At 43.8% G+C, this 13,611-nt stretch overlaps 1 protein-coding gene across 2 annotated transcripts in view; it reads left to right on the plus strand.

Annotated features, from left to right (window-relative positions):
• Positions 1-13,611, plus strand: part of LOC121285023 (paternally-expressed gene 3 protein-like) — a 48,616-nt gene that overhangs the window by 24,151 nt on the left and 10,854 nt on the right. Inside the window, exons 1-2 of one of the 2 annotated variants that reach the window (XM_041201115.1) lie at positions 4,283-4,567; positions 10,159-10,291. In XM_041201115.1, the coding sequence (XP_041057049.1) occupies positions 10,218-10,291 (74 nt within the window). In that variant the 5' untranslated portion in view covers positions 4,283-4,567; positions 10,159-10,217. Of the gene's footprint in view, positions 1-4,282; positions 4,568-10,158; positions 10,292-13,611 lie in introns of those variants that run through there. The other variant, XM_041201125.1, reaches the window with a different exon arrangement.

Genomic DNA, 13,611 nt, shown 5'->3' on the forward strand with positions numbered 1-13,611 from the left:
CTTCGATATGCCTGGATGTGCACTATCAAGCTCCGTCAAGAGTGGTTCTATTCCTTGCAAAGGGATGACGACTCTTGATTCCATCTTGACAATTTAACTTTTTTTGGGCATGGAATGGTCTCATCTCTTCAGATGCAGGTGAATTAGACCACCCTTGCAATACAAGGTCTCGGACTTTTGACAAAATTGGATCTGTTTGTCCAATTCTTAATTTGTTTCACACACACAGGCGAAGAATCCAAGAAATTCAGTACAAGCACAACTTCTGGTGGTACTGGAGCATGTACAATGATATCTGGTAATGGTAGACAACGGAGTGTGTCTGCATTTGCAATATGCAAACCAGGACATAAAGATATACTCATACACATAATATCAAAGCCCAGTGTTGAATCCTTGCTGATGCAATTGGTGGAATGGCCTTATCCTCACTGGTTTATGGTCCAACACAATGGTGGAATGTTGTCCATGCAAGTACTGGTGGAATTTCTTCACTCCAAATATCACCGATAAACTGTCATTTTCTAGTTGGAAATAACCCTTCTCAGCAGCAGAGAGAGTTCTGGAGACAGTCATTTGGCCTTTCTGATCCATCTTCCATCCTATGTGATAGCACAGCTCCAACACCATAAGGAGATGCATCAATTCTTTCGACGGGTCCTAATGTACCAGTAGGCATGATGAATGTAGTAGCTTAACTTTCACAAAGGCTTCTTCTTGTTGCAAATTCCATGACCAACAATGATTCTTTTTTAATAAATGTAATGGTGCAAAGACAGTTGACAAATTTGGCAAGGAGCAGCTATAATAATTGATCATGCCCAACCAGACTTGAATTCAGTTACACTGAATGGAGGGCACCACTTTGATTTTTTAAAATTCATTCACGGGATGTGGGCGTCGCTGGCTGGGCCAACATTTATTGCCCAACTCTAGTTGCCCTTGCCCTAACTTTCTCTTCTACCAGATGCAATCCCATGGCATCCACCCTGTGACCCAGGTAAGTAACTTCTGGCACTTGGAATGTACATTTCTCTTTCTTTAATTGTACACTGGTTTCTAAGAATCTTCTTAGCATCTCTTCCAGATTGACCAAATGTTCAGCTTCAGCTGACCCTGTGATCATAACGTCATCTTACTACTTCTCGGGAAGTCATAAGACTGTCCATTGTCCTTTCAAAGATGCACATGCAGATGATACTCAAGTGTAGGTGAGTATATTGATATAGACCCTTGTGCATGTTGATGGTCACGTATCCTCAAGATGTGTTATCCAGTTCTAGCTGTTGGTATGCATAGCTCATCCGGTTTGGTATAGGATTTGCTTCCAGCTAGCTTTGCATACAAGTTGCCTATCTTTGATATAAGGTATCTATCTAGATTGGCTGCCTTGTTCATGGTCAACTTATAGTCCTACATGTTTCACCACTGGGACTATGGGCACTGCCCATTCTGAAAATTGGACTGGTTGGATGATGCCTAGCTTCTCTAAGCAGCACAGTTCTGCATCCACCTTTTGCTTGAGTGCATAAGGCACAGGTCTGGCCTTAAAGAAATGGGGTGTTGCCCGAGAATCTACATATATTTTTGCTTGCAAGCCTTTTAACTTTCCTAAATCATCATGAAATATGCTGTCCTGTTTCCTTAGCAGCTCAGGAACACTTCCTGTTCTCAAGTGAAATATTTCAGACCAGTTGAACTTAATTTTTTGTAACCAGTCATGGCTCAGAAGATGAGGTCCTTCACCCGTCACTATGATCACTGGAAGAGGAGCTGTCTGTTGCCTATAGGACACTGGTACTGTGGCGATGCTCTTTACCTGTATGAATTCTCCAGTGTATTTCTTCAATCGAGCCATTGTTCGCTCCAGATTCAGTGTCTGGGTACCTTCATTTAGGTATTTAAATGTGTGCTGCCCCACCACTGTGGTTGAGGCTCCCATATCTACCTCCATTACTAGTGGCTCCCCATTCACTTGCATTGTGATGGTAATAGGTTCATTTTTTACTGCTGTGACATTGTACTGGGAATAGAGATCAATACCAGCAGCTTCAGGTTCTGTTATATTATTCACTTCAATCATGTTGGTGTGCTGCCTTATGGGCTGTTTAGATTTCACCCTGCATTGCTTTATTACGTGACCTTTCTGATGGCAATGATGGATTTGGCCTCCTTGAATCTGTTGGCGTCCGATCTGTGGTCACCCCCACATCTATAACAGATTAGCCTTGGAGTCAACTGCTGAAATGCTTCCACTCGACCTTATCATTTTTCTGGCAGCAGGGATTGCCTCTCGCTTTGCTGGAGTGTCTCAGGTTTTCGCGCCACTCCCAGTGATAAGTTCCCGCCCCACATGAAGAACAGCGCCACGTTGTACGTTCTGTAAAGCCTGAGAGTCTCTCGCAGCACTTTCCATGGCTAACACTATTTCCAGCATGCTTCAAATCGATGTCGATTTCTGTGAGTAAACAGTGCTGAATGGAGTCGTTGTGAACTCCACAAACTCATCGGTCCCGCAGCATATCATTGATTGTGTCTGCAAAGTCACAGTGTTCAGTCGACTGCTTCAACTTTGTTACATTAGTTGCGATGGACTCTCCCAGGGCCCTTACTCTGGAGTTAAACTTAACCTCTACATTATTACTGATGGCTTCAGCTGGTAATGCGTCTTCACAAGGTCTACTAATTCGTTAAAGGACTTAGAATTGAGCGTGTTAGGGTCGGTCAGATTGTGCATGAGATTGGATGTCTTGCCATCATATACATTCAAAAGGATTGCTTTCTGCCTCTCCTCCGTGGTAATTTTGTTTGCCACGAAATAAAAACCAAAGCGCTCTACCATACTGGCTCCAATCCTCCACAGTCACATCGTATGGATCGATTCTGCTGAAGAGTGGCATGACTTTTCTTTTTTTCCTTAAGATCTAATGTACTCAAATTCACAGGGTGAGGTGCAACATCGACACTATTTTACATTTGTCCCAAATGTATGACGACATACTGGATAGGTTTCTACGTGAATAGATAACTTTATTAAGGAGAGCTCTTCAGGAGCTACATGCTTGAACCAGGTTCTTGACCAGAATGCTATGCCCCCCTTGGTTTAGGGCTCATTGGTCAGAGTCTCCAAGAACAATCACGTGACCCCCTGACGGGCAATAGGAAAGGCTAAAACAAAAACAAAAATACCTGGAAAAACTCAGCAGGTCTGGCAGCATCTGCGGAGAGGAGCACAGTTAACGTTTCGAGTCCGAATGACCCTTCAACAGAACTAAGTAAAAATAGAAGAGAGGTGAAATATCAGCTGGTTTAAGGGGGGTGGGACAAGTAGAGCTGGATAGAGGGCCAGTGATAGGTGGAGATAACCAAAAGATGTCACAGACAAAAGAACAAAGAGGTGTTGAAGATGGTGATATTATCTAAGGAATGTGCTAATTAAGGGTAGAAAGCAGGACAAGCAAGGTACAGATAGCCCTAGTGGGGGTGGGGTGAAGGAATCGAAAAAGGTTAAAAGGTAGAGATAAAACAATGGATGGAAATACATTTAAAAATAATGGAAGTAGGTGGGAAAAGAAAAATCTATATAAATTATTGGAAAAAAAAGGGGGGGATAAATTGGAAAGGGGATGGGGATGGAGGAGAGAGTTCATGATCTAAAATTGTTGAACTCAATATTCAGTCTGGAAGGCTATAAAGTGCCTAGTCGGAAGATGAGGTGCTGTTCCTCCAGTTTGTGTTGAGCTTCACTGGAACAATGCAGCAGTCCAAGGATGTACATGTGAACTTGAGAGCAGGTGGAGTGTTGAAATGGCAAGCGACAGGGAGGTCTGGGTAATGCTTGTGGACAGACCAAAAGTTCTGCAAAGCGGTCACCCAGTCTGCGTTTGGTCTCTCCAGTGTAGAGGAAACTGCATTGGGAGCAACAAATGCAGTAGACTAAATTGAGGGAAGTGCAAGTGAGATGCTGCTTCACTTGAAAGGAGTGAAAGGCTATACCTTCAATTCCTACAGATTCTCCCTCCACAAATGCTGCCTTGACCTGCTTGTTATTTCCAACTTTTTCTGTTTATGCATTTGAGCCCTGACCACAATGAATCCTAAAAACCAAACAGCAACAGAACCTTCCAGCTCACTCCACTATACTTCTGCCTGAAGTAAAAGATGTGCACCAAGTATATTTCTAGGTATACACGAGATTTCAAAACAAAATTTCAGCAACAGCAGCCCCCTGAAACGTCACAAGGGTGGTGCTTATTGCGTTTGCTGGGTTAACCGGGGCAAATTGTGTGGAATAGGAGCTGGCCCCACATAATTACTCCCCACGTACACACAGAGTAGGGCAATCCTGGAAAATGTTAGAGACTTCTTAATTGTTTAGATACGGGAACAAAAGCTTTTTCGTTTTCGAGCGGCGCCGGAGCGTGTTGAAGAGGTCAGCAAGAAGACCGAGGGTCATGTTGATGCTAAGGGAGGAGATCCGAGTGTGAGCGGCGCCGAGATCAGCAGCAGAGAGCCGGGTCTGGTGGTGTGGAGAACCGGGAGCAGAGCAGACTGACACCGGGACAAGGTGGAACTTCCACCCAAAGTTACATGAAAGGCGCCACTGACTTTTCTGATTATTCCATTTAAATAGGAAGTAATTTAATAATGTCTAAACCAGCTTTCTTTGGTTATTCCGCTGATTAGTACTCCAATTGCAGAGGGGTGGGAAACTGCGGGGTGTGGAGTGGGGCTTTTTAACCAGCTCCTGTTATCCACCTTTATAAATCATAGCCATATTTAATGCAGCAAACGTGGAAATTGACAGGGGGAACAATTTTGGTGAATAAGCTTCATTTATTTAGACCTTTTTTGACTTCGGAAATTTTTCATGGAATGCAAAGTAATAATTCCCGGCCCCTCCCTACCCAGAATGTAGCTCAGCTGATGTGTCACATTTCATGGTAAATGTATTATTCACCTTGATTACTTCCGTAGCCCAGATTTGTACGGTTTATTCGGTAGGTTGCAAACGCAGTCGTGATTTGCTGGAGAATTTTCTGTCGACTTATTTGAGCTTTGTGTTAGTCATTTCCACCAGTGTTCTGCAGGGCTATTGCCCCGAGGCCATTTGTGAGAATGTTTTCCTGTCGACTTTTGCGAATTGATTTCCTGTTGGTGTTGTGTGATGTTTCTCTGGCTTTTCCTTGGATAGTAGTCGCACAATCAGCTCTGAAATTATTGGATTTGGCAATGCACAGGGCTGAAAGAGACTATAGAGTAGGTACATTTTGCAAGAATACCTGGAAAAGCTCAGCAGGTCTGGCAGCATCGGCGGAGAAGAACAAAGTTGACGTTTCGAGTCCTTATGACCCTTCAACAGAACTGGGTCATGAGGACTCGAAACGTCAACTCTTTTCTTCTCTGCTGATGCTGCCAGACCTGCTGAGTTTTTCCAAGTATTTCTATTTACATTTTGCAATGCCCTTTTGGCTACATGGGGCCTCACGCAGAATGGGCATAGACAGGAAACTTAAGGTTTGACTTCGTGCGTCCAACTCTCAGGACGTTCACCTTTCCAACAGGTGATTTGGATCAAAATAACAAGACAATGATCACACTTTCATTTGACCCTCAGATGAGTTTCTGAGTGTAAAATGACGTGCGTTGACGTCGGGCGAGCATCCCGATATCAACATGCAGTTGTGCGATATTTCGGCCAGCGGGCACGTGTGGGAGTGGGCAGCATGCCCTCTGACAATTAAAAGGCATATTAAGGCCATTAAGAAGATAATTAACCTAAATTTTCTGCTGCCTGTCCAACCTTACAGTTGGCAGAAAGGCCAAGCGACCTTTGTATTTTTTTGCAAAACTCATCCAAAGGTGGGATGAGGTTTTTAACATCCAATAAAAAATAAAATAAATTTTTAATAATTTCATTTATAACATGTGGCTCTGTCAGATGAGAAGGTACATAAGGGGTCATGTTTTGTTACATTTTTAAAATATTTATTTGTCATTTTTGAAACTCTTCATCTCCCTGAGGCAGCTCTGTGCCTCGGAGATTTTCAAGCGCTCACTTGTGCGCATGCGCGAAGTTCACGCTTGCTCTCCTTCCTAGCCTGCACAGGCTGTGGTGAGCACTGCCGCTCTCGTTTTACGCTGAACGAGCCTTAATTGGCCCACCAGCATGAAATCGCGGTCTGGCCCCGATCGCGGGTGGCAGTTGGCTTTCCAACCACCCCCACCGAGCCTGCCCAACAAGTGCAAAATTCTGCCCCAGGTGTGGTCTCTCCAAGGTCCTGTACAGCTTCAGCTCCTGTACTCACTGTTCTCTCGCAATGAAGGCCAACATACCATTTGCCTTCCTAACTGTTTGCTGCACTGCACGCTTGCTTTCAGTGATTGGTGTACAAGGACACCCAGGATGCCAAGAGAAAGTCAGAATAAAACTGTAGGCTTATCTAAGAGTAACATCAAGTCTGAGTGCAGGCAGGTTGAAAAGTACTGAAGGGTTGTGGTGGGGAATTGGAAGGGCAGAATACTTGAGAGGGGAGAAGTGAAAGCAGGCATGACAATAGAAGAGAGGGTAAAGAGAAAAATTGTACTGAAGTATATTAGTTACACTGCACTCTCTACGGAATTGAGCCTTTACAGGAACCAGTCTAAGGTTACTCTCAGCTTCCAATGGGCTTACATTTTCCCAATTTGTTGAGTCGCAATGTCCAGTGTCTTGTCGCAAATAATTTCTCTCGTTTTTCTGGAATCCCCAAATCAGTTTCCAGCAGCAAGACCCATTGTGGTCTTTCCATCTCCAGGCCATGTGAGGGCAAAACTTGCAGTGCCCTTAAATCTCTGCAGCTTCCATCCCTTCAACCAGAGGACATGCTCCCAACAGCATCCTGCCCTCTCAGCAGTCACTTTCTTGTATCTTTACCTTGCAACATCTTTCTCTGTTCAGGGTCTCTGAATCAGTAAAGCTGAGAGTCTGTAAACCTACACAAAGCCACTTCTTTTTTGTGTTCAGGTTAAATCCGGCACTTCGGTCTCAATAGGACTCAACCTGGACCCTGGTCCCTATGGCAACTAGGCCACGTTAGCTTATCGCTGTGCAGAACTAGTAAGAAGTCTCATGTTTCGTTTTACGTTGAATTTTTTTTATTCTTTCATGGAGTGTGGTTTTGCTGAGAAGCCACCTTCTCAAAGACAATTAGGGATGGGCAATGAATGCTGGCTTAGCCAGTGACACACACACCACATGAAAGATCAAAGAAAACCTATCCTATAAATCTCCCATTCTTAACACAATGAAATTGGATCTCCTCCAATTAAGTATTTTTATTCTAGATTACCCATTATCCTTTTCCATAAATAACCAAAACCTTATAAGTCAAATACAACTGTTCTCTAAATTTTCCCCTACTGACACTCGATCCACTTGACCCACCTTATTCCCCAGAATCAGATCCAACAATGCCGCTTCCCTTGTTGAGCCGGTTGAATAAAATTCTGCTGAATGCACTTCAGAAACTCCCCTCTTCTCCCCCAACCTTCCCATGCATTCCATCGATTTTTCCCTAACACAATATGTGGCATCTCCTACAAGAACTCCAACAGCTGGTCACATTTCAGTCTTCAGTTTTCATGCAATGCATCAAAACCCATATTTTTTTTTAAATTGCTGATTGACCTGTTGTAATTTTCCAGCAATTTCTGTTTTTATTTCCAGTTTCTGGAATTTGCAATTTTGAGGTCAGCATTTTACAGTTTCCATCCTGTGGACAGAACTTACCCCCATCAGGGGAGAAGTTAAGGGTGCTCCTTTTATGTGGGCAGGCCAATTAAGGCTCGCCCAGCGTGACATCCATACGGACGGGGGGGGGGGATTCCCTGAGCCGAAAGCGCGCTCTTTCGCACATGTGCACGAAAGAGTGCACTCATCTCCCTGAGGCTAAGTGCTGCCTCAGAGATCGGCTCTACAATAAAAAATCGGAAAAAATAGAAAAAAAAAATTCCCTGACATGTCCCCTCATGTGACACTGTCACACAAGTTGGGACATGTCCATCACTTTAAAATACAATTTAATTACATTTTTTAAAACCTACATAAAACCTCATCCTGCCCTTGGATGAGTTTTCATGCTTTTTCTAATGCCTACCAGGGCTCCTAGCCTGCCCACCAACCTTAAGGTTGGACAGGCAGTTCCATTAATTACTTTAATGACTCTGTCAATGGCCTACTTGAAAGTTGAAATGGGGCGCAGTGACGTCGGGAGTTCTGCCCGACGTCATCCCGCGTCATTTTACACATCGGCGGGTGGGCAATCCTGGCCAGTGGGTTTGCAGGTGGGACCGCTCGTAAAATTCCCCAGGTGACCTTCCCACCAACTCGCCCCTGATCTGTCCACAATATTACTGAGGGACGGGCAAAGCCTAGGGTGGCCCACCCTTGCCCCAATTGAGACCCTTAAGTGACCAATAATTGGCCACTTAAGGGCCACTTACCAATTTTGAGGCAGGCGAGAAGAGTTCAAGGATGGGTTGGGGTGGATGACCAGCAGGTCATCCTGCTTGGGCCTCGGGCAGGAAGGAAGGCACCTCCCTCAAAGGCCTCCTTTCCACATTGATGCACCCCTCCCCTTTGCAGGTGCTCCCTCTTTGGTTTCTTGATCAAGACCCCCTCTGTTCTGTTTCTCCCATCCCCTCATCTCCCTTCCCTGTTTTGAGAATCTCCGCACTTACCTGATCCTGGACTCCAGGGCTTAGAATCTGGAAACTGCTTGTGGCCCCAGTACAGAGCCGCTGACTAATCAGATTAGCCGACAGCTCTCTCACCTCCAGCCAATTAACACTCCTTGGAGCATTAAATGGCTGCAAGGAAGCATTCCCTACTAACATTCGGGTGGTGGGGCGGGAAGCCCCGTCAAATGAAAAATCCTGCCCTAAATTTTTTACATCTGAGGTTGAAATCAGCTAAGTCACCACAAGTTGGGGATTGACCTGAGATTTTCCTGGTCAGTATCGCCCAGTAACACCACATGGTACATTTATATCAACATATAACTTTCAGAATTGAAAGTTGTAATTTTGCTGACTCTTTGGAAACCATAACCCATAAAGGTAGCCAAAGAAAATAAGCTTCCATTCACTGTCTCTAACAGCACACAATTTGCTCCCAATTTGAAGGTCAACCTTCAGATATCAAAATAGGAATATTTATATTTGTTTAAGGTTAAGTTAAACTGCTTAAGTCAAAAAGCACACGTTTTAAACAAAATTAATCCAGTGAAAACTTCCTTCTCCCAGAAGTCTGGAATATATTATATTCATGTCCAAACATTTTCTTTCATTGAATTGGATATAACAAGGTGTGAGCACATACATTGGAAGAGCTAAATAATACACAAAATGAGGTTTAATACATCGTTGTGTGGTTAGGGTTATGCTGGTTTCCAGAGTTCCTGTTACTCTTCAGCCAAAGTTATGGTGGTGATCGAGAGAACTTGCAGGGAAATGCTTCCCCATTGTCAACTTCAATTGAGGGAAGGTCCTTGATTGCAGGTTAGAAGTTGATTAAAACATTTTGCTGTTACATCAAATCTGAGCATGCAATTAGCTTTCTTTTGTGCCTAATGCTGCAGATAGAGGTCACATGATAAATATATAAACATGTAGTTTTAGAAAACTTGAAGCATTTCCTTAGTATGGGAAAGACAGGTGCATTAGGATAATGCCATATGTTGTCATACTTTTGGACCGGGTACATGGACAGCTCCACGCGATAAAGTGAAAAACCATTGAAACTAACTGACTGGGTGAGGATTGTCCACTTCACCTTAACACATGTGGACAAAGTGCCTTTCACTTGGAAATCAAATTCAGACCAAACTCGAAGATATAGTAGGAAATTAGGGTAATTGAAGCTGCAACTCCTCCTCAATATCAAACCATCTACTTTGAGTCTATTTAACATTCCAGCAATAATAATTTGTGAACTAACCTTTCTGTCTATGAATGTCTCCTTGAATTCCTAACCATGTGTGAAGAATTGCATGAGGTTAATTATCACTTGGATGTTATATATTTGGTGCTTTAATCATTAAATCTTCTGTCATTTAACAATAAAAGTGTTGAGGTGCAGACTTCCTAATCTTTGTCTTTAAAATCTTTTAAAAATAGGTGGTTGAAGAAAGTCAAAGCAGCATTATTACCTGGCTGTGATTCAGCACTGCAGCCACATGATGAATCATGCAGTCAATTTGCAGCCATCTAGGGTGAAAAATGTCCTTTCTATATCTGATCAGTTCAAATTGTAAGTAATAAATGCCATTAAAAATAATAATGTCAAGCAAATACATGTGGATATTGTTTAAAAAGAAAATTGTCCTTGACCTGACCACTTCACTTATTTACACTGGTTACTGAGGAAAAATAGAACATGGAGGCCATTATCTCTGCAATAAGCCAAACATTCGAGCACTTGGGAAAGTTCTAAACTTCACACCAGTTGCACTTTTACTGTGGTCAGTGTTAAGTTGAAGCAGTACAAGTTTACTTTCTGCGGTGCTCTTGCATCACTTGCTTAAATTTGGTTTGGGGAACTTTAGGCTCAGATTACACTACAGTTTGTGTCAATGTAAAGCCTTTAGGTCAATGCATGATATATGGTATCACTCGGTACTACGAGTTAAAGGGCACAAATTTGGTTTGTGCAGTGTCGGGACGGAGGTCTTGCACTGCTTTTCGTGTGTGGCCCATGCTGCTGGCCACTTCCTGCACAGCCTTGCATGACATTCTTTGAGGATAAGGGTGAAAGCAGGTGTGTCCCCTTCATGTACTGAAAGACATTGATTCAGCACTACCTTATTGTCACACAGCCCAAACAGGATCTTAAATTTGACCAACGCATGTGCATGAAGCTGTAAGGTGAACACTAAACTAGTTTTATTTAAAAAGTCAGGCACCCAAGCACATAAAATATTTTCTAAAAAGTTTCCATTGTAAAATGTCTGGAAGTAGTATGGAGTGTGAGATTTTGAAATTGCCAGAGAGTATTGCCGCATCCTCACAGGGCAGTATCTAACCTGTCCACACAAAGGCAGCAACAGATAAGCCCAGACTTTACCTCTGGGTCTGCAGGATGACAGCATAATGGGGCAGAGGCCACAGAGGGGGCAAGTCTTTGCCAAGTTGGAGCTGGACTCTTCCATGCTCTTTAACAGTGATGGGAGGCTGTGACTGGCCAATCATTGTACCCAGCATCTTGGTGCATGTGTCCATTCAGTGCTCCCCTGTATGCCATCCCATTGACATTTGAAGCAACCCTACTCATCTGCAATTTCACTGTCATGTGAGCTGATACATAAACTCATGTCTGGGTAACTCATTACATACTGATCTGAACATTGTGCTAGCCTACAAGTTATGTGCAATGCCAGTATCTGAGCTGGTGGTTGTGTGTGTCAGATCAAGTGATGGGGCTAGGTTCTTGGGGGAGGAGGATGAGGGGTATGGGTGGCCCCCCAGCCAGCTTCCATGTACATGGCCACTCCATTCTCAGGATAGAGCAGTTTGAGCAACATGAGACTTTGTGGGTGTCCTGTACCATCATTGAGGCCTTGTTGTTTTTGGTGTTAGAAAGCACTGACCATCGTTTGTTGGCTTGCTGTCGCTGCAATCTCAGAAGTACAAATAGCATTGAAAGTGGCCATTTCATAAGAGGTGGCAGTGTAGGAATTCATGGTAACAGGGAGTTTCAAATCTTCCTTCAATTCCATGCACAAAACTCAAAACATTTGTTTGTGTTCTCAAAGGGCCCTATTTTCAGACCAAAGAGTTCTGAAGTGTGCAACTAATGTTGATTTAACGAATTCCTAAGTCTAGCTCCATATCTGCCCTTTGCTTCTTGTCAGTTTGCCCAATATTAGGATTGCCAACTCTCGTTGGATGTGAAACACTATCTGTAGTTAAAGCACATTCAAAACTTCTCTCTGATTGAAAACTGGGAATGATGCAGGGAGAAATTGTAATGAGCAAGAGGAGGTGGGTTCAGGTGTGTGCAGCGAGTTAAATCCCCTAAAAGCCATGTTGGGTCAGAATCCTGACATCACCCCGCCTTCTTCTGTGTTTCATCATGGTGGGATTGGAGTTGAATGGGGAATCATCTTGGAGTTGTTGGGTAAGTATCATATACAAATAGGTAATTAACATGTTTGAATCAGCCATTGAGTTAGTGCATCTATTTTCTGAGCTGTCAGCAATTCACCAAGGTCAATCATGTGAGTGCATAGTAAGAAAGCTCCCTTCTTCAGTGAAGTTAACAGGCTGGGAAGCCTTTGATCAATGAGACTGAAAAGCTTCAGTCATGGCCAGGTGGGAGACTGCTTCTCACAACACTCCTCAGAGAGTGCGTTCAGTGTTTGATGGGCATTTGCCAACATCTTTAGAAATCAGTTCACCTGTCTTGAACTTCACTCATCTTGATGAAGAGCAAGAGGTGCAGCAACACTAGTAGGAGCAGGAACAGCACCAGCAGCAGCTGTCTTCTCCTCAGTCACAATTTTATGACCACAAACCAGGCAGGCTGTCTCCCCGCACCCTGCTGATGATGTGCCGGCAATACGACGACATCACTCCAGTTTCTGAAATTATGGACAGCAAGCAGGCACGCAAATTGAAAGCCCACCCGGCATTTTAAAATTACTAATTAACAAGCTATTGAGCTTGTTAATGACCCGATCGTCTGCAATTTTTTGGGTTTCGGACATGAAAAGGTTTGGGAGTGTTTCACAGCAGCTATTATGAGGAGGCAAAAGGGTGGAAGAAAAGGACCATCACTGGGGACATGGCAGAATGTAGCAGCAGATTCCACGGCAGAATGCACCAGGAGATTCTGTTGTTGAAGGAATCAGCATCGGGAAGGTTTTTTTAAACATATTTTTAGCTTTTTGGAGCCTGCCAAAAGCACCCCCCCACCCCCCTCTTCACACTGATAATTGGCTGCCATCCTGCCAGAGGACCACTAATTGGCTGTCCATCGCTTGATTCGACAATGGCAGGAAAGCTAACTTAGTATCCATTCAGCATCCCCTACCCCGTCAAGAAACATAAAACCCAGCCCATGCTACTCCACGGGGCAGAGGGGATAGGCACAGAGATCCAACTCCAAGAAGGTGAGACCTCCTAATAGAGAGTTTACAGAGGATAAGCTGTCTTGACTTGTCTGAACACCAGTATCTCTGGATATTCGAGGCTTTCAGACTTCAATGCTGAAACCTACAGCCTTCTTTAACATGATCACTGCTCTATTCTGTGAGTGAACTGGCCATGTGTGGACAGGAGCTGGCTGTGAGAGCAGCTGCCCAGGTCAGAAAGCAGGCTGGAAAGAATGAACTGTAGCAGTCACCAGCTGAGCCTGAACTTATTTCTCCCAGCTTTCTCATGGAAACCTCCGTGAATCAGTTCTTAATTCCAGGCGACTTGCTGACAATCCAGCGTGGTTTGCCACACCCTCTCTGATTTCTGAAAGTTCATCCAGTTTTTGCCAAGTGATTCTCATCACCAAGTGAGAGTCTGCCATTGCCTGGCAGTTAGAGCTACCAGAAGATTAGCATATTGGAAAGGTAATCAGGA

This window comes from Carcharodon carcharias, chromosome 1, assembly GCF_017639515.1.
Source record: "Carcharodon carcharias isolate sCarCar2 chromosome 1, sCarCar2.pri, whole genome shotgun sequence".
NCBI lineage: Eukaryota > Metazoa > Chordata > Chondrichthyes > Lamniformes > Lamnidae > Carcharodon > Carcharodon carcharias.